The sequence below is a fragment of the Puccinia triticina genome, chromosome 10A (assembly GCF_026914185.1).
Source record: "Puccinia triticina chromosome 10A, complete sequence".
NCBI lineage: Eukaryota > Fungi > Basidiomycota > Pucciniomycetes > Pucciniales > Pucciniaceae > Puccinia > Puccinia triticina.
Window position 1 is genome coordinate 807253 of NC_070567.1, and position 22013 is coordinate 829265.

General features: G+C 44.7%; 1 protein-coding gene across 1 annotated transcript; it reads left to right on the plus strand.

The window, feature by feature from the left end:
• Nucleotides 1-10978: 10978 nt before the first annotated feature.
• On the plus strand, nt 10979-12700 carry PtA15_10A95 (uncharacterized protein; the record flags this gene model as incomplete). The annotated part of the gene is made up of 3 exons (XM_053160969.1): nt 10979-11203; nt 11473-11554; nt 11622-12700. The coding sequence occupies 3 exons, from the start codon at nt 10979-10981 to the stop codon at nt 12698-12700; spliced, it is 1386 nt and encodes a 461-aa protein (XP_053024231.1).
• Nucleotides 12701-22013: the final 9313 nt, after the last annotated feature.

The following is a 22013-nucleotide window of genomic DNA, read 5'->3' on the forward strand; positions in this document are numbered from 1 at the left end:
CCATCTGGGAGTATTTGAATATCTGCGTATGCCCTTTGGTATTAAGAATGCTCCCTCTCATTTTCAAAGAATGATGGATTCTATATTTGGCCAATATATCAGACAAGGATGGATGATGGTATATATAGATGATATTATAATTTATTCTGATGACTGGGATGATCACAAAGAAAAGGTAAGAATGATCTTAGAAAAATCCATTGAAGCAGGGTTAAAGATGTCCATCAAAAAATGTAACTTTGGATATGGTGAGCTCAAAGCCCTGGGACGTATAGTGTCTGGTCTTATGTTAGCAGTAGATCAACACAAAGTGGCTGCAGTATTACTAAATCCCATGCCAAGTAATAAAAAAGAGATGATGTCTTTTCTGGGATTTTGTAGTTATTATAGACAATTTGTTCCACAGTTCTCTAATATTACCAAATGTTTGTATGCAGTTTGTAATGAAGATACAATATTTGAAATGACCTATGAGAGAGTGCAGGCTTATGAACAGTTCAAGAAACTGTTGACTAGTGCACCAGTTTTAGCTCAACCTGATTATACTAAGCCATTTATATTGTACATTGATGCTTGTTTAGATGGGTTAGGAGCAGCTCTTCATCAAGAGTTTCTTATAGATGATCAAGTTGTTGAGAAACCTATCCTTTTCATATCTAGACAAATTAAAGATTCTGAAAGGAGGTATGGAGCTAGTCAAATGGAATGTTTAGCGCTAGTTTGGGCTCTCGAAAAACTGCATTACTACCTTGAAGGTTCTAACTTTGTAGTAATCTCAGATTGTATGGCTGTTAAGACTCTAATGAACATGAAAACTCCTAATCATCATATGTTGAGATGGCAAATTGCAATACAGCAATACCGTGGTCATATGACTGTAATTCATAAGGAAGGTAAGAAACATAAAAATGCTGACGGATTAAGTAGATGGGCTTTACCAAATACTCCGGATAATCCTGCGTATGATCCTGATGATGAGGATATTTTTCCCATATTAGGTATTCATGTGTGTGATTTGGATGAGGCTTTTTATGACTTGGTCCGTAACAGTTATGATTGAGACTCTAACCTGTTAACACTGGTGGAAATCTTAAAAAATGATAATTGCCCCCCTGAGTTGATTTCTAGCTTACGATCTGAATTACTGGTAGATTATAAATTAGGAAAATTTACTCTGTTAGATGGATTACTGTATTATAGAAATAAACACTCTAGTGTACTAGTACTTTGTGATAAAAATCAAATAGTTGATATACTAAAAGAGTGTCATGATAGTATAACTTCTGGGCATTTTTCAGAGGACAGAACACTAGAAAGAATTCGTAATACAGCTTGGTGGATCAATTGGAAGAAAGAAGCCCAAACTTATATAAAATCCTGTGACATCTGCCAAAAAGCTAATAAGCAGACAGGAAAAAGATTTGGCCTTCTACAAAAAATTGCTGAACCTAAATCCCAATGGGAAATTATTAATATGGATTTTGTGACTGGTCTCCCTCCTGCTGGAGCTTATTCATATAATTCTGTATTAGTAATAGTAGACCGTTTCTCTAAAAGAGCACGTTTTATACCTAATCATAAGGATGACACAGCTATGGAAATTGCTATGTTATTCTGGAACAGAATAATGTCTGATGTGGGAATCCCTAAAATTATTATTAGTGATAGAGATCCAAAATTTACATCTGAATTTTGGCACAACTTACATGATATGTTAGGAACAAAACTTGCTTTTTCTACAGCTTATCACCCTCAGACTGATGGATTAGCTGAGAGAATGATTCAGACATTAGAGGATATGCTCCGCAGGTTCTGTTCATTTGGCTTTGAATTTAAGAACCAAGATGGTTATACGCACGACTGGGTTAACCTTCTACCAGCCTTGGAAATTGCTTATAACAGTAGTAAACACTCCACAACTAAAGAAGCTCCTTATGTCTTAGAGCGTGGGTGGATACCTAGAATGCCTAAAAATACTGTTAATGACAAATTGCCATATATTCATCCAACTTCTTCAGATTTTAAGAAGATGCTAGATGCGGCTCATGATCATGCAAGAAATTGTGTGTCAGAAGCTGTAGGATATAACAAAAATAGGTGGGACAAGAGTCATAAAGAGCCAGAATTCAAGATTGGAGATAAGGTAATGTTATCTACAGTAAACTTCAGTAATCTGGGAGGTAATAAAAAACTCAAACCTGCTTTTGTTGGACCTTTTGTTGTCAAGCAACTTCATGGGAAGAATGCAGTTGAAGTAATTCTGAGTGAAGAGCTTTCAAGAAAACACCCAGTTTTTCCAGTGAGTTTGATTAAACCGTGGGTATCAAGGCCTGGAGAATCAATAGATGTTCAACCTACTATTCCTGTGGAAGAGCCGGTTGAGAATGCAAAATTACAAGTGCAGAAAATTCTAAAAGATAAAAAGGAACGTATCAATGGTAAGGATGTCCGTCTGTACCTTGTAAGATACAAAAATAATTCAGCAGATAAAGATGAATGGTTACCTGAAAATAATATTCCGGATGGAACTATTCATCTGCGTAATTATAGAATTTCAAAAAGATCTAAAACCTAATTTTTTCTATAGTCTCATCTTAAGGGGTAGGAAATGTCAGCCGGCTACGCAGCGCAAGCCAGCGTAACAATTATAAAAATGATTATAAATAATATTTTACATTTTTTTGTGACAGATATCTATGTAATCTGTCACATATTATTTAAAATAAATACTTAAAAGATAATGTACATATAGATTAATAGTAATATTAATCTTTAAAACTATTGAAAATGAGAAAAGATACTCTGTGTGAATAAGAAACTACGCACGAGTGCGCGGTTACACCTGTCAAAGATACTCCCGTGACATGTGTCAATGTCCGGTAACTTTGGGGGAATAGGAGATCTATCCTCAATAAGATCTTCTTGACAACTACGACCCAATCCAACATCAAACCGATAGACGCCGTTAATCTAGCGCCCCAATAGAACACGAGGAAAGATAAATTGACGGATATCAACAGCCCCATCGCAAGACGAATGATCATCGAGCAATAGTTACCGCCCCAGTCCGTAGTCTTCGAAGAGACTTCCCCATCAAACTTGGATACCTTTAAGATATATAAAGAGGTCAGTTATCCCACTTCTCTTTTCTCCTCAGCTTAGACACACCAAACAATCAACTGACCACTTTATTGACTCGAATCCGATATTGATCAATACAGTTTTCAGTAGAGCTTTCGTCTAAAACGCTATCGTTATAGTCCTTATCTTCGAAGATTGGCGCAATAAGTGATTGGTTACTACTAGTAAGTAAATACCCTTCACATTATCGCCTCTTTTCTTCTTTCTGTAAGTCTGGGATCCAAACCAAACCTGTTATCAGGCCCCAGCCACCTATCTCAGAGGGATCAAACCACCCCCGATACGTCGGGCCCCTCTTTTTTTATTCTTATATTTATTTCTCTGAAATAAATAAACAAAAATATTCCCAAAAAAACCCTAAAAATTATATCTTCTCACCCAGTTTAGCTAGAAGAGCTTCGCTCTTGGCATTACCGAGGCTGACACTTGTTGTGTAGCAGATACTTTCTGCTTGTGCTTGAAGTGAGAGATACCTTGTAAGCCTCTCCTACAAAGAGCAATCCGTGCAGGTTTAAGCTAGGCGCTTTTTTGATGTGACAAGTTATTCAGATTTTGCACAGAAAAAATTGACTCTGCAATAAATTTTTACAAAACAATAGCTATGGTGGCTCCAAAAAGACCATGATGAAGGTCTACACCTGGACTAAAAACTCACAAATCTTCAGTGCTGTACCCCCCCTCCTTCATCAAAAAAAAAACAGCATCCGAAGTTGACCTGAGTGTGAGGCACTCTGCTGCTGGGGCGTTCAGACTGGCACACGCAGCAGAATGCAAATTTCAGCGCAGAGCTAGCAAGCCAACTCTTAAGATGTTGGATCTCAAGCCCTGCCTCTGCTAGGATATTCAAGGTTTAAACTTTGCCTCCAATTTCATTACACCATTTTTTCTATATTTCTTTGGTTCTTTCTCTTTCTTATGTTTTCCTTTTATTCGTTTGCTCTGCTCATGTTTTCTTTTAGTCTTTTTCTCTGCTCATGTTTTCCTTTTTGTCTCTTGCTCCACTTGTTTCTTCTCTTCCCTGGTGTCCGCGGATTGTCTCTGAATTAGGAGTTCTGTTCTCTGTATTATGTTTGGTTGCAGAGTGTTGCACATTTGTTGTGTTGGTTGCTCTCATTGTTTTTGGTTTTTCTTGTTGTCATAGCAGCAGATGTGCATCAGACACAAAATCCAGATGCACACAGCCCATCCCTAGACTTTGGTTCAAGGTCCACCTGAGCTTGGACAATGTCCCCCATTCAATTCCATCCTGATCCAAGGAGGATACCATCAATTTCCTGAGCATTATTGATTGAGTTCCACGGAGTATTGAGCCTCTTACCTGTTCCCCTTTGGAAGTTTCAAGCCTTCTGATTCCATCATCTTCATGGTTTGAAACTGGAGGACTTCCTGTTGATCTGGAAAGTCAGATAGCCACCAGATATCAGATTGTGCAGGGAAATCTAGGTCCCCAAAGATCCCCAAAGTGATCCAGAGTTACAGATTCCAGATTTCCCTGCAAGATCTGAAATTCCAGATTTATTTGAAGCTAACGGCAGGGCCCAAACTTAACTCAGTCCAAAGGTGGGGGCGCGAAGCGCCTTATGAACTTATGCGGTATTGGTGATTTAGGGCAGCAAAAACGCTGAGTTTGCCAGATTTTCCCATAGCTCCTTCACCTCCAAGGATACCAACAATTTTTTTTGGATCAGATGAAATATCAACATCTTGTCTAATTTTTGATGCATCAATATCATCATAAGTCCTCCTGCCTCACTCACAATGATCCATCAAAGATGGTGGATGGCAAAAGCCAACCCAGAGACTGTTAAAACAGAATTTTTAACATTTGCCTTGAGGAAAAAAAATGCCAGGTATCCAGGAGTCACTGCTCTGACAGATCTGAGAATGTCAAAAAGCTGCAGGATGCGTGGGGGAACATGCATTTTTGACTGTTCACTCCGAATCCCGAGGGAGCCAGATTGCAAAACAGTATTCATTGTCAGTTCTAGCCAGCATGAGGTTTTTTGTGTTTACATTCCTTGTATCTCAATTTTGGGAAGGAGAAAAATACACCCAAAGGTGGCTGAAGATAGCCACGCTTCTGACAAGTCTCAGTGTAAATGTAAGGGGTGATTACAAAAAGACAGCAACATACAGGGACCTTAGCACAAAAGGCAAGGATTTTGGGAATAACTCTCAGGCCAAAATCACCTGTAAGGCATAAGTCCCTCCCAGAGGGAGGCCTTTGGCCTCCCTCGGGAGGGACTTAGTTAAGTTAGGGGAAGTACTCCACTTCTGTGTCCCTTCTCCACCCCTCCAAAACTGTTTGTCAGACCTCATTTCCCTGATTCTACTTCCTACACACCTGCCAAGGTGTTTGGTTTTCTTCTTCCTTCTACCTCATGTCCCTGAATTTTGTGTCCCACTTTATTATGCTCTCCTTGTCCATCTGTATAGCTTTTATATGTGGTCATGCATCTTTTCTTACTGATCATGATGACTTTGATCCCTGGTCAGATTAGACTGATTGCTTTCCTTTATACTGCTTATTTGTTGTGCGCACACCTGCTCTGACTGTGACAGATAGTAAACATATTGTGATATCTTCCCTGAGATTCCATTGGGTTCCATTCACTTTCTCCTCTTATTCATTTTCAATCACACCCACAAGTTGATGCATTGTACTTTGTCTATATATACATAGCCTAGCACATAGCAATCAACCCATTGGCTCACCTCTATTTTCTCTGTGCCATCATTGAGCCGTATCCAGTGAGCTTCCCATCTCACTGCCCTCTTTCTCGAGCCTCCCGGCTCATCTCTCCACATCTGTCTTAGCCTTTGAGTTCTGAGTTACATCCCAACACAAGGGTATACATTCCCTCTGCCATCTCAAACAAATCCACCCCACCCACACCATCATAGTTCTTTGATAATTTTTTTGCTCAAGATTTCAAAGACCTCCACAAGGGCAGCTACACAGCAATTTCACCTCACCACTCCTCCTACATTCTGACACCATAGGAGCTCCATACCGGGTACCCCAAAGCAGTCAAGTACATACACTTCATTTGGGTCAAAAAAGTGACACATCTGTCAAGTTTTTTGTTGAGTTGGGCATAGTGTGGATCTTTGCCATGTATGTATCACCAGGGAAAAATTGAGGTCACCTGAGGGCATGTGATGTGAAGAAGACTCTTGTTCAGTCTCCAATCATACTCCAAAACCCATTGAGTGGGACTCCCCAATGACCACAAAGGGGCCATTGTTTTGATAGTGGAGTCTTGCCACAGTAGCTCAGGTGTCTGAACATGTTTTACTCAATGTCACCTGCCACCAGCTGTCATCACATTTTCCCTGGTGTATGTGTGTAGAATGAATAGAGAAAGCATATTCTCCTTTTTTTTGTCAACACTGACATCAAATGGACTAGGATGCATGCAATGTGTAAGACAATGCTCCTAGGAAATGATAGGCCAAACCCCTGCCTTACCTGCTATGAGGCCTTCTTTCTAGCCGTTTCTTAATAATTAAGGTGAGATTATAATTGGGAAAAAAATGACAAGAGATGTACAGGCTTATTGCCTATCCTCAGAGTCTACTACCAAGAAGATCCATTTGGCAAAGATATTGCCCAATGAAAAAAAAGTACATTGAGCATACCTGTCACACCAAAAAAAATCTTTGTTTTTAAGTACCTCCCACGTCAATAATTTTCATTATCCCCCAAAGGATGAAAATGGGACCTTTGGATGGGGACAATCATAGGGTTGGGCTTCAGGCACGCCAAAAAAGGCGTGAACTCCGGACCACCCCAAGATTTTTGGAGTGAAGGATTGTTCACTCCAAAACCAGCCCCCATTGCAGGCTGGTATGGAGTGAACACTCTGCCACGCCAAAACCAGCCCCTCCTCGATGGGCGGTCTGCGCCGGCCATCGAGGGTAGTATGTACACTCGATGACCGGCACAGGCCGGCCATCGAGGGCAGTACACTCGATGACCGGCACAGGCCGGCCATTGAGGGCAGTCCACTCGATGACCGACCGGCACAGACCGGCCATCGAGGGCAGTACACTCGATGACCGGCACAGACCGGTCATCGAGCGGACACACCCCTCTCGATGACCGGCATAGACTGGTCATCGAGAGACACACTCCTCTCGATGTCCGGCATAGACCGGTCATCGAGAGGATGCATCCCCCTCGATGACCGGTTTGTACCGGTCATCAAGAGGACACACCCCTCTTGATGACCGGCATAGACCGGTCATCGAGAGGATATATCCCTCTCGATGACTGGTCTGTACCGGTCATTGAGAGGGATCTATCCTTTCGATGAGCGGGATAGACCGTTCATCGAGAGGGGCGTGTCCTCTTAATGACCGGCCTATCCCGGTCATCAAGAGGGATCTGTCCTCTCGATGACCTCGATGACCGGTCAGTCCCGGTCATCGAGAGGGGCGTGTCCTCTCGATGACCGGCCTATCCCGGTCATCAAGAGGGATCTGTCCTCTCGATGACCGGGATCCTCTCGATGACCGGTCTATGCCAGTCATCGAGAGGAGTGTGTCTCTCGATGACCGGTCTATGCCGGTCATCGAGTGTACTGCCCTCGATGGCCGGCCTGTGCCGGTCATCGAGTGTACATACTGCCCTCGATGGCCGGCGCAGACCGGCCATTGAGGGGGGGCTGGTTTTGGCGTGGTAGAGTGTTCACTCCATACCAGCCTTGGGCACTCCAAATGGGGGCTGGTTTTGAAGTGAACAATCCTCCACTCCAAAAATCTTGGAGTGGTCCGGAGTTCACGCCTTTTTTGGCGTGCATCCGGCATTTTTTTGGCGTGCCTAAAGCCTGACCCACAATCATAACCAATTTTGCAAAAATTAGCCAGCAGTAAAAACTCAGCTATACTGAGCATGCTCAGCATTTTTTTTCACAAACTGAGCAGAATGGATTTTTATTCAGTCTGGCATTTTTGGGATTTTTGCTGGGCATGCTCAGTTTATCTCATTCTTAGCTCAATTTTTACTACTGTGCCATTTTGTTGAAAATAATTGAAATTTTTCTCAACCAAGGTCCAAAATGGCTGGCACATTTGTCCTGACTCCTGGGGGAAAATTGCAGATGGTTGTATTGTCCTTTGTAGGCGGTCACTTTGCGCCCAGGAGGCACTTAGTTAATTTTGTGGTCCAATCCATTTTTCCTGAGGTGATTTTTCACATGTTTTTGAGCTCATAAACTTTGTAATTCACAAGATTGCGGGTCTCAAGCGGGCTGATTGGGGCTGATTGGTTACAGAAATCCACAACACAAAAAAATTACAGGAAATTTCTTGCCAGCAAGGGTGGATACAGAGGATTCTGACTTGATGGAAAATGAGCAAGAAGCTTCTGGTTTCAATGGTGCAAGAGGTATTGGCACACCAGTTTTTATGGAACACCCACATCCACACCCCTCAAAAAATGGCATGCAGCCAAAAATGGCAGCCTTTTTTTGGCATGTTTGGCTGCACAACAAAAATTTTGCAAGGCCTTGCTTGTTTTTTGTCTTGGAGCTCCTAAAAGCCAATAAGTTTGGTGTGTGGGGCCGCACACCAAAAAAAAGCAAGGGCTCACTGGAAATTGGAAATCAAAAAGTGGAAGGACTTTGAGAGAGAAATCTTACCCATCATATGCAAACAAGATACATAGAAGCCAAAAATATACAAACAAATGGAAAATGCAAGTATTAAACTTTTGGCTACCTTTGAGAGGGGCTCAGGCAAGTTTGGGTTATGTTACATATTTTGAAAGCCAAACATGGCATCCAATCCGTATTCACGTTATGTACCTCTACCTGCGGTAGGAAGTCACATTTTGGCCAGGCCATGGTCACATGATTATAAAACCTCTATTTCCCCGGGGTTCATATGTTGTAGCTGCACTTTATGTATTTCACAGGAAGTCGAAGGCTGGGATCCTGGCTCACCAGTGACCAGTCCACCACAATCTGCTCGTCGAACTTGGAGGAATGAAACTGAACGAAATCATAGAAGATGGATTGAGAAACACCAGATGACAGCTGTGAGCTAAGGAGGCCTTAATGGGAGGCCGACGGGACACGAAGGAAGAGGAGAGAAACGACTAAGCACCTGAGAAACACCAGATGACAGCTGTGAGCTAAGGAGGCCTTAATGGGAGGCCGACGGGACACGAAGGAAGAGGAGAGAAACGACTAAGCACCTATTGAGGTGCGAGGAGATGATCGACAAGATGAGTGAGTTCATTGCATGATGAGCAAAACAGCAAAGAGAGAGAAAACAGAAAGGGAAGAGAAACTAAACCTGAGAAACACCAGATGACAGCTGTGAGCTAAGGAGGCCTTAATGGGAGGCCGACGGGACACGAAGGAAGAGGAGAGAAACGACTAAGCACCTATTGAGGTGCGAGGAGATGATCAACAAGATGAGTGAAGAAAAAGAAGAAGAAGAGAAGCGGAAATACAACGGGAGCTAATCTAGATACAGCGACTGAAACCTAAACCTAAGCTACTCATGAACAGCGTTGTGACCGATTCTCGCCCTCCTCACCCGCCTTGCCGCAGCATCCACCTAACCCCTTTCTGGCCTTGAACGCTACATGGATTAGAGTTCAAGCTGCGTATAATGCAGAAAGCTTACGGATGAATGGAACACATTCATGGAATGGAAACAAGTGGCCGCGTGTGATTGAGAAGAAAAACGAAGGAGATTAGGAGATCAATCAGGAAGAATAAACCCAGTTCAATCGGCGTTTGACCCAGTTCAATCGGCGTTTGCATCAACGAGTTGCATGAGCTGGTACAAACAATACAATCGACTCAAGCGGTGCATTTAACAGCAGCGGAGTTGATGAGGCCGGCCATGGCCAAACAAGGATTGGTGTTGAATTCAGTTGCAATCGATCAAATTTTGGGAGGATTGTTCGTGAGGGTGCTTGCCGAGGATGTGGTATACTAGAATTGATAACAATTCGCGGAAGCTTGTTGTAAACAGGCAAACATCAGTCTGAAAAAACATCTCCGGTAACCTGCAACCTTGAACGACTCGAGTTGCCAGGGCTTTTAGGATGTACAAGGGGGATCAGAGGTTTTTGTATCTTGGATTGCAATTTGTGGTCCCTACCCTCAGTCTTAAATCTCCGTTGGGTTTCTCCAGGTTTCTCCCCGACCTGAAAGGAAGAGACGTCAAGTTCTGGCCCCGGCAAGGAATAATCTTCATATTTATTTACATAGTGCACAGCTTTGTCTCTGGAGCGGCCAAAGCCCTTGTCCTATGATCATGGAACCGATTATAGCCTCTTTCCATGAGCTCGAATATTTGTCTAGAAGGAAGCTTTTCGAAAAGCTACTAGCATGCTTGTTTAGTTTCTCTTTTCCGCTCCCCCTTCTTCCCCACTTCTTACCCCTCTGAAACAATTGGCCAGTTTTCAATGGCAAAGGGCCAAGTCTCGAAGCAGATGCCTCATCGCGTCGCCGGCTTCGTGACTTCCTTACTTTCTTATGCAAGATAGCTTTCCTCCGTTCCTTTTGGGGCCTGGTGTGATTGAGAGTTCCGCCGCTGAATGATGACTGATCTATTGATTGCTACTTCTGTTCTTATTTGCACTCCGCCATCTCTTATCATACTCCATCATCCACGCTCACCATCATGCATGTACCACATACGGCCTATCTGTTCCGGCTTTATTAACTCGCCGTAAAACAACAGATTCAATACGAAAGTGATGCATGATCGGCGTGATCGAACGAGTGCCTCCCAGCTCCCTACATATCTTGCGCCTCCCATTCCTTGCGCCGAGTCCAGCAACCTTCAAGCATGCCCACCTCACTCTTCACACATGCTCTCCTGCCCGATTCCCGGCGCTCTGATACCCTTTTTACACCATCGTGAAGATTCTCAACATCGCCTCTCGACTAACACTACTAATTCAGCCACCTTACTGCCATCACTGCCATCATCCCGGCGCGCGTCTTCTAATCAGGACTGTAGGAGCGAGCAGGATTGTGCTAATCAGCACCAAAGTCAGTGCCAGGAACAAATCTCTCTGCAAGTGGCTTCACTAGTGAGTCGTCATTTTAGTCGGCAAAAATGGTTTTGAATTGTTATCAACCACCATCCTCTGTTTGGCCTAAGAGAGGGTTTCATACTCAACGCAGTCGCAAATCTTTCCGTTTTCCCTCTGCATTCTAGCCCCCCTCGTTCACTATGATGACGGAAACTTGGTTTGGTATGGTTCAAACACCACGCGATGCCTACTTAGTTTTTGAAGCTTGTCGGGTCGGGAAGTTGCACCGAATTACTCGACGATTAACTGACTTGGAGCGCAATCAGATCATTCGCCCTGGAGCTGTCTTTGTATGGGAAGAAAAAGAAGCCGGCATAAAACGCTGGACAGACCATGTTCGATGGAGTCGTCAGTCTAATATATGTCTTTCGGAAAAGAGAAAAATTAGTCACTGATTATTCAAATATATTTTCAGCTTCAAGAGTATCGGGCGCGTTTTTGGTTTACTCGGAACTTTTTTCTACTGGAACTGGCGACTCAGATGGTCATGCTTCGGACCCACTGCTTAAGCAATCGTTCGCCTCCACTACTGTAGATGGAGACCGAATGCATTTGATCGCATATTATTCCAAGTCGGCGTTGGACTCGGGTCGGTTACGCACACCGGCTAGGGACGAGAACTTACGGACAATGGTGGTACCCAAAGGTGTCTACCCAGATCATCGAGCAACCGGAGGTGTTGAAGATCAGGTATCTCGAGATTGCCAAAGACCTTGTCTGCTCCCGCACAGTTCTGTCGGCTTCTCAGAAAGTTCTCGCCCCATTCTGGATTCCGCGACACCACTCCTTGATACCCGTCCTCCTCATCCTGCTACTCTGACAAAGCTGGACCAGGTATCTGATGATCGACCTAACATGTCTGGAGTATCACATCTACACACTCCGCGCTGGCTTCCAGATTCCAGAGATGGTAACTATTTCAAGTACGAAAACCAGCCAACCTGCTACGATTCATTTTACTCTCAGTCTCTGGCACCAAGCGGCACCGAGAGTCACGCCCTGCTGGCTGATCCGAGTCGATGGAATGCTTTGTCTACCTGGCAAACGAGCACAGGAAGCTCCACTACGACCCCCGAAACTATTTCATACCCCAGTGTGACAACTACTCCTGTCTCATCTTTACTCGCAAGTCCGAATTCTTCAAGTATATCTGTTTTGGGCATCTGGCGCGATGAGCAGGAGCGCGACGCAGCCGAAAAAAGGGCACCTGCACCCGCAACACACTCTTTAGCCACCCATCCAAGTATGCTGGGAAGCAGTAATCATCATGGCTACCATCCGTATGCAAGAATCCTAGACCACGAACGTACGGCGAAAGATCGATGTACGAAAGATCAAGATTCACGCAGGTTTTCATACGACCCAACGCCGAAAACTCCTCTCCATCGAATGTACTCACTAACAACACTGCATGATAAAATGAATGATGGTCCGCCTTTGTCATCATTAAATACCCCAATTCTGAGCACCATCGAGGGGGCTGAAGAGGAGTGATGAGTGCAGATTCGTGGGGTTACAAAGATATATTTTCAATAAATTAAAATCCTGCGACGCCAGTCCGTCCGTATTTGCCACCATGTGATATTTCGGCCTTTGGACCACGAAGTCCACGTTTGTTATTTTTTCCCTCCATAATTGAAGTTGGTTCCTCATATTCCCCAACACCGTCCCAGAATCACCGTTACTTCAACTTTATTTCAGTTGTCTCGTAAATCTGTTAGCTTAGACAATTTTAAGGCTTTGTCTTGCGAGTTGCCTTTATCATGTTTGTTGTTCTTGATGTATGCTTATGTACCCATTAGAAAATCCGATACCATTGTTACAATTGAATCACCGGTTAATTGAATTGCTATATTTGTCTCTTTCTTGATAGGAACTCGGGGGGACCACAAACATTTTTAGAAAATTAGACCTCACTCAACGGACTGCCCTCCCAGGTTCTGCTTTGTGCGCGCAAAGTGATCTACTCACCTCCCCCAAAGTCGTAGTCATGAGTCTGGCGCGACCTCGCCATTTCTTGTGATTTGCAGACGATGCAAATGGATGCCCGGATCTCATCTTAAAATCAATCAAGAAGTGCAAGCATTTGGCAACTGTTGAACATTCCGGTGTGGGAGAGGTAACAATCATACAGAGCAGCAATCACCTTTGATTTTTCACTAGACAACTTGTTGTAAAAATTGTAGCCAGAGTGAGCAATAACTTTTTAATAAAAAGAACAGCTCAATTAGGGCCTGTAAACCGCGCGTTCATAAAAACATTAATAAACTCAGTCCTGGAAGTCCTACTAGGAATGAGTGGGACTTCCCAGTTTCAGACATTTTTTCAGCCCCACTGGCACGGTGACCCCACCTGAACCTTTAGTTTCGGCAAAACAGGCAAGTCTCCAACGCAGCAATAGGAAGAACAGCCAACAGGAACAATTTTACTGCTGGCAGATCCACCAGGAAAAAAAAGTAGTCACTTGATGGCAAGTGACATGATGCAGTTTTTTTTTCAGCTCCAATGCTGCTCCTCTCCACCAGCACATCTAGGGATCACATGACAGGTGTCAGGAGCAAAGCACTCAATGTGACAAAACCAGATGATGCTCTCCTTTGGCCCTGGCCCCACTGATGCTCAGCTGTGTGAGATTTCTCACCAAGGTGAAAGGCTTAGCGCTCATAAATTGAGAGAGCGGCCCGGGGCGGAACTTGGTAAGCAAATAAAACCATCTTCTGCAGTCCAAACCATCCGCAAGGCGTTGTAAAACTGACACATCAAATTTGATGTATGCAGGTCCAACACCAGCAAGCAACAAAATCAGGCTTGTGGATAATCCCGGCTCCCAGCAATTAAGAGCTGGAATATCAGTCAACACCAAAGGTGAGTGACTGAAAATTCAAACTCTGAACGCAAAATGGAAAAGCTAATGCCTCCTCCATAAAAACCCCCAAACCCTCCAGACATCGTCAAAGAGGATAAGACCAACCGCACTGTCTACTATCGAAGAGAAGTAGAGAAACACGGCGAGTGGCCGTGTTCCAAACTGGCAGAAAAGAATCAAAAGTCTAACAAGAAATGCTCTACTTAGACAAAGTAGTGTTGTTACTCAGTTGTTTTGCCTAGCACAACTAAGTGGACCCCAAGGGCCAGATACCTGAATTGGGTAAGGACTCCCGAGTCTTGAAGCATAGCAGAGGAGAATAGATGAGCTGATAGGGCGCATATTGCCTAGACTGACGCAGGTGAAACCTGGTTAAACACCAGAACCGCCGTCCATCAAAATATTCCCTTCTTATCAACTTCACACTAAGAGAGCGGCCTATTGCCTGCTCTTAGTTAAATCCTCAACACAATTTCATTCTCTCACTAAGAATAAGTTGTAATAAGCTTTACAAATTCCAATTAAGAAATAAAATCTCTCAGTTGTCTGAAATCTTTCAAGCTGATGCTCAGCTTTTGCCCTGGCCCAGCTGATTCTTAATGGACAACAAGCTGTGGGACACTGATGAAGCAGCAAAGGCGCTGTGAGCTAAGCGAACTACAAGAGACCTGAGCAAGGTGGAGGCACACCTGATGAAGCAGCAAAGGCGCTGTGAGCTACGCAAACTACGAGAGACCTGAGCAAGGTGGAGGCACACCTGATGAAAACAACTCAAGTGAGAATGAGAAACATACAACGCTATGAGAGAATCAGAAGGAGGCATACCTGCGGAAAAGGGCCGAGTGAAGATGTAGATGAGTTGATTATTGATGAGCAAACTGAGATAAGAAACAACTGGAGTGAAACAGAATTGAACTATGTACATCACAGTTAGGTTAAGATCTATCATCAACTAGGTTTATCCGCAGCTCCGTGTCCGTCGGCCCGCGCAAGTGTGTCTCAATACCCCCCCTCTCTCATTGCCGTTGAACTTTGAGATTGGCGATGATACTGTTGTGCTTTTGTTTTCCTAGAGCTTTGGTGCACCTGTTGGCCTTCATCTTGTGTGTGGAGACGTTGTTAATGTGAATCAAACCGGTGTTGTGAATTTCACGTAGCCAGTGGTAGAGTATGTCTATGTGTTTTGACCGTTGTTGGAAGATTGGATTTGTTGCTAGAGCGATTGCGCTTTGGTTGTTGACAAATATCTCAAATTTGTTTTTGATGGTAATAGACAGACTGGAGAAGAGGTATTTAAGCCACACCAATTCTTGAACACCTTTGAAGAGTGCTTGGTACTCGGCTTTGGTGGTTGAGGTTGAGACTGTCTGCTGCTTCTTTGAACGCCAGGATAGCAGATTGCCGCCGAGTAGAGTGATGTAACCGGAGTATGAATGACGGTCATTGGTGCAGTTGGCAAAGTCGGCGTCGGTGTAGATTGAGATGTCATCAAGATTTGCTGAACCTTGAAGTAGAATGCCGTGCGACTTGGTACCAGCCAGATAGCAAAGAAGATGCTGGACTGCCTTCCAGTGCAAGATCCCCGGTTTTTCGAGGTGTTGAGACAATTGAGAGACGGTGAACGAGATGTCTGGTCAAGTGGATACAGAAAGATAGTTGAGGAGTCCAAGCGCCTCCCGATAATTGACTTTAAGTTGTAGAAAGGATTGATGATTGGCATTGGAGGATTTGGCTAGACGAGTGTTTTGAACCATGGGAGTGGATGTGGAACAACTAACTTAACTAAGTCCCTCCCGAGGGAGGCCAAAGGCCTCCCTCTGGGAGGGACTTATGCCTTATCGGTGAAATTTGCCTGAGAGAAATGTTGATAATCCTTCCTTTTTTATGCTAAGGCCCCTGCGCGGTGCCATCTTTGTTTAATCACCCTCTACATTTACAATTAGAATCATTAGAAGCCTGGCTATCCCCTGCCACCTTCATCTTTATTTTTCTCCCTCCCAAACTCAAGATACGAGGCATGTAGTAAAAAAAACCTCATGCTTGCTAAAACAGCCAAGGCATCATTGTTTTTTGATTTGGCTCCCTCGGGATTTGGATTGAACTGGGGCAAATGCATGTTCCCACAAGCATCCTGCACCTTTCCAAAGGTCTCAGATCTTTCAAACCAGTGCCAAAAGCGAGCAAAAACTTGATGAGGATGTTGGCGAGTTGGTCTGCGGGAGGGATCCAGGCAAGGACGGCGAGTCCGGCGCGAATAGTGGGATGGTCGGCTATTCTCAACAGGATAGTCGCGCCGGCATGGACGTGTGTGCCAACGGGGTTGCTGTCGCAGTTGAGCCGGATGGTGAGGCTGGCGCCGAGCAGGGATTTGAGCAGGTCGCGGATTCAGAGGGCCTGTTTGATCGTCTCGTCCACCGCCATCATCTCCGCATCGAAAGCCAACAGTGGATGGCCACAATTGGGTATGTATATAAATGGGAATGTGAAACAGCATTTGACATTGTTTGATGTTAGTCCTGGATAGTTGACATTTTTTTTTTCTTGAGGCAACTTATGGATTTGCATAGAGATGCTGTTTTTATAAGGAGCTCAGGTTGGCTTTTGCAGTCCACCATCTTCAACAAGGTATTCTGAGCAAAGCAGGAGGAGCTATGTTGATTTTAGTGCATCAAAAATTAGGAAAGATCCACAGCTTTCAGATTATCAAAAAATATTGATGGGTTCAGGGCAGGTTGCAGAGCTATAGCAACATGTGTGGGGCATGGTGGTTTTGGGCATTGCTCTCAGTCCTAAATCACCGATACCGCATAAGTCCCTCCGGTGGAGGCGCTTTGCGCCTCCACCTTTGGACTTAGTTAAGTTTGGTGGAACAACAGTTGTTGAAGCTGTAGTTTTCCAGGATAGATTGTGTGTACGCCTCCTGGCTCAGGAGGATGCTGTTTTTCAAGGGACGAGTAATTTTAATACAAAGTATGTGCTTGGCTTCTCCCAAGTCCTCCATGCAAAATTTTGCAGAAATGAGCTGCTTGAATCGGTCGACGTCATGGCTGATGATTATCATGTCGTTGACGCAGCCATGTACAAAACATTCCCAGCCTTCAACCTGGGACGTGAAAAGACAGGGATCTGCTGGGCTTGGGCAAAAGTGAATCAATTCAAAGAAAGCTTTCAACTCGGCATACCATACCCTGGGCGCCTGTTTCAGGCCGTAAATCGCTTTCTGAAGCTTGAGACAGTAAACCTTCGGAACTTCCAGGCCTGGGGGAGGAAGAAGATACACTGATTCTTTAAGATTGCCATTAAGGAAGGCATTTTTTGCGTCCATTTGGTGGATGGCGTACCCTTGAGATAGTCCCACAATTAGAGCGGCCCAAAGACTGGTTGAGCAACCCGTTGGAGCGTAAGTAAATCCAAAATTATCTGTTTGTTTAGACCCTTGAGCGCACAGACAAGCTTTGAATTTGACAACAACGCCCTTGCAGTCCTTCTTCTTGCAAAATACCCAGACAGTGCCAAGGAGTGACTTGTCTCCGGGCATGATTTCAATGGACCAGACTTTAAGTTGTTCCATTGCCGCTAGCTCAGATTCAACAGCCTGCATCCACAATGATGATTCTGCTGACAGCATCGCCTCTCTGTATGTTTGAGGAATTTCAGAAGCCGCTAGTGCCATTGCAAGGTTAGCTCTCCTTTTCGTGTGGAGGATGTGAGAGGTATCAATAGCTGAACTGATGTCCTTGGGAGCTTTGTCAGAAGTAAGCAGAATGTTGTAGCCGGGACAAGGTCAAGCCGGAGGATCACAAGACGAGGAAGCCGGTGGAGGAGGGTTTTGCTGTTCTTGATCCTCTGGGTTGTCAAAGAATGAGCTGGCGTCGATGAGGTGAGTGTCTAGATCGAGCTCATCCTTGGCTGACCTTCAGTCCAGAACGTCTTGCATGGAGTCCGGCGAAGAGGGTTCAGGGTTTGGAGAGGGTTCAAAGACTTTGTCGAACTCGAGCGGAGTGAACGGATCCGATTGAAAGGATGGGTCAGCTGGGGAGAAGGTAGAGACTCCTGGAAAGTCTGCGACATTGAAGGTAACGTCATGGCAACGCTCTATTTTCCCCCCTGGAAGGAGGACACACCAGTTGTGCGTCCCCAGCTGATACCCTCCTAGAAGTCCTTTCTTGGCTGTGTCGCCAAAATTGCCATCACGCAGTTGCTTTGGTATGTTCACGTAGGCCTGGCAGCCGAAGGGCTTTAGGCAAGATACATTGAAAGGGGAGCCCAACCATTGATTATGGGGTGTGTCCCATTTTAGCTTACGCATAGGAGTGATGTTCTCCAACAGAACAGCAGTCAAAACCGCCACTGCCCAGTATTCCGATGGGAGTTTTGCTTGCTTGAGCATGCAGCGAGCCTTTTTGGAAGTTGACCAATTCCCTCTCTCTGCAACCGAGTTCTGTTGAGGAGTATAAGGCGCAGTGACTTGGATGGTGATCCCTTTGGATTTGAGGAAATCAAGGAATTTGGTTGAATTGAATTCGCCGCCACCGTCAAAGATGACGGTTTTGAGTGGTGGTTGGTTACTTCATTGTAATATTGCAGAAAGAAAGAGAAGGTTTTGGACTTTTTAGACAGTAAATACATGTGGCGATATCTGGTGTAATAGTCGGTGATTTTGAAATAGTATTCTTTTCCTCCAAATGATCTAGGGTTGATTCAACCGCTGAGGTCCATGAAGACGTACTCTAGCGGTCTAGAGGCAACTGGAAGTGAACCGGGAAATGGAAGCCTGTGTGATTTCAAGAGGGAACACGCTTCGCAGTGGATCTTGGATGCGCAGATACCCGGGAACATCTTCTTCAGAGCCTTGATGTTTGGGTGGCCTGTGGATCTGTGAAGGGTGTTGATGTCAGGTGAGACTGCTTGTTTTGCAACGGAGGTTGAAGACTGACCTTGAGAACCCAACGCTAGCTCGATGTTGCAAACACCCCCGATGACAGCGGCTGACAGGATAACGGATTTGTTTCTGACCAAGTCGAATGTTGATGGACTGGTTCTGGCGACATTGCATCTGCGCTCAAAGAGACGCCCAAAACTGATTAGTGTTCCAGCTAGATTGGGAACATGAAGAGCTTTCAGTTTTAAACAAGTTCCGTCATTTGCAATGATGTGACGAAGCCTTCTCCCAAAGATTTGAGGGTGTTGCCATTGGCCAGTGAGATGAGAGTCGATCGAAGTCAATAGCCCGTGAATCAAGACTTGTTGCTGAACATGTGGTGACTTGCTCCACTGTTGAGAAAGCACACATCATTGATTTTGGATGCTGCGAGAGCTTGACGGATACAGAGGAGTCCACTGCTCGTAGTGCTGATTGAGGACGAGTTGTGATTGTCATTGTTGAGTGGCATTGAGTTAGCAGCTTTGGCCGTAGGCTTCTTCTTTGATTTGTTCCTGAGTTGTCAACATTTAGAAGCAGGGTGTCTGGTCGCAGGATTGTGGACCCCATCCAAGCAGACAGGATATCCGCTTGATTCTGTTGCGGCAAGAGCCGATTCTTGTTTGATGACCAGAGTCGGAGACGCTAAGGATGTAGATGCTTGATCCCTGCATTTACCTTTGAGAGGAATTTTGAGGATTTCGATGGTGAGTGGACGTTTAGTGAGAAGAATGTCACAAAGATTGAGGGAATTCGGAAGTCTGGACAGTAGAAATTCTGACATCCAAGTCTTGTGAAGTGTGAACTCTTCAGGTGCCTTGACAATCTTGACAACAACCACTTCGATGTTGCGAATGCGGTTGTTAAGGTCAGTGAGAAAACCCTTGACATTGTCCCTTTTGAAAGTGATCAAGAAAAACTCTTGGACGACTTTGGCTTGATTGTTGCCTGTCTTAGCCTCGAAGTGCTCCTCTATAAGTAGCCAGATAGCTCAAGGATTATTTTTGTTCTCAGGTTTGACGAACTGTGTGCGGTACTTTTGCCCTAGGTAGAGAGACAAATAACCAGCGGTTTTACCCATGTCGCGGTTGTGGGCTAGAGCTGCGGTAGGATCTTCGGGAGCAATCACGGTGGATTCGATGTACATCTTCAGTCCTTGTATTTGAAGATATCCTTTCATCTGTCCCTTCCAGGTGGGAAAGGGGACAACATCGAGGGACTGAAGAACGCTCTTGTGATCGGACATGCTGATAGATTGTTTGGTTGTAGTTTGTAGTGTGTCCGGTTACGCCACTGGGCTCATAACCTCATGGACGACGAGCTGTGGGACACTGATGAAGCAGCAAAGGTGCTGTGAGCTACGCGAACTACGAGAGACCTGAGCAAGGTGGAGGCACACCTGATGAAGCAGCGAAGGCGCTGTGAGCTACGCGAACTACGAGAGACCTGAGCAAGGTGGAGGCACACCTGATGAAAACAACTCGAGTGAGAATGAGAAGCATACAACGCTATGAGAGAATCAGAAGGAGGCATACCTGCGGAAAAGGGTCAAGTGAAGATGTGGATGAGTTGATTATTGATGAGCAAACTGAGATGAATAAGAAACAACTGGAGTGAAACAGAATTGAACTATGTACATCACAGTTAGGTTAAGATCTATCATCAACTAGGTTTATCCGCAGCTCCGTGTCCGTGGGCCCGCGCAAGTGTGTCTGAATAATTCTCAGCTTTGACCCTAACCTAGCTGATTTTCAGCCCTGTTCCTGTCCAAGCTGATGCCCATCTTTGTCCCTGGCCTGGCTCACCTGAGCATCAGCTGGCCAGCTGACCCAGGACTGGGTCAAAGCTGAGCATTAAAAGAATTGGAACAACTAAACACCAGGGGAGATATGTTCCCACTCTCCAGAGAGTGCCAGAGCTGAATTTTATGTGAGTTTTGGTTGGATGTCAGTCAGATGTACATTAGGAAATGATTCTGAATTTGTGTCAGAAACAAATCACAAGCTTTTGGTAATTTTGTTGAAAGTGATTCAGGAGTCAATGCAATGTTTTCTAAAACCTTCTCATGATTTAAGCGGAACTCTATTTCAAAATTTCAATGAAATCAGATTTTGTTAAATGCAAACTCATCAATAAATCATGTTGAATTTATGTTGAAATGTAGCAAAACAGGCTAATAATTTCCAAATTCACTTTTTCTGTACAAAATATATTTCCCCAATTTGCTAATATTTTCTCTCAGGCTCAAACAATATACCAGCAAAAAAACATAGAAACAAGCTTTATTTCTTTTGCAGAGCTTTTTGATATGAAATGCAGAAAATTCTGCATCCCAATATTATTAAGTAGAATATATCAACAGGCTTGAGCCAATTGATTGATAGGTAGCCAGCAAGAGGTGTTGGGTACTGGAGCTGGCCACTTTCCACCCGCATACCTGCGCGGGTGCAGCTACCCGCCACCTCTTTTGGATTAAGTTCTGAATCCCAATAACCGCACCTGCACCCAAACCTGTTGGGGGGTACCTGGCGGCCTGGGAAGGTACCCGCGCAGATACCCGCGGGTACCTGCATCTTTTCATTCACCTTGAAAACCGGAATGAATCCCTTCTGGTTGATGTGGCTTTATAATCTCTTTGACCAGAAGGGTTTCTTCTGGTCATAGAGTAAATAAAATCCTCTTCGCGCAGAAGGTATTCCTTCTGGTTGGGAACAATGAATGTCATCAACAACCAGGAAGGCTTCCTTCTTGTGGCCAAGGGTTTTCAACCCCTGCGAAAAAGAGGGTATCCTTCTGGTTTCCAAGGTTGTACAGCCCGGAGGACCCAAAGGAATCCTTTCTGGTCGCAGAGGTGATACAACCTCGGCGAAAAGAAGGAATCCACTCTGGTCGTAGAGGTGATACCGCCTTGGCGACCAGAAGAAACTCTTCAGGTTTCAGAGTCTACACAGCCTCTGAAACCACAAGGATTCTCTACTGGTCGCCGAGGTTGGCTGGAGTTGAACAAGGTTGACAACCCA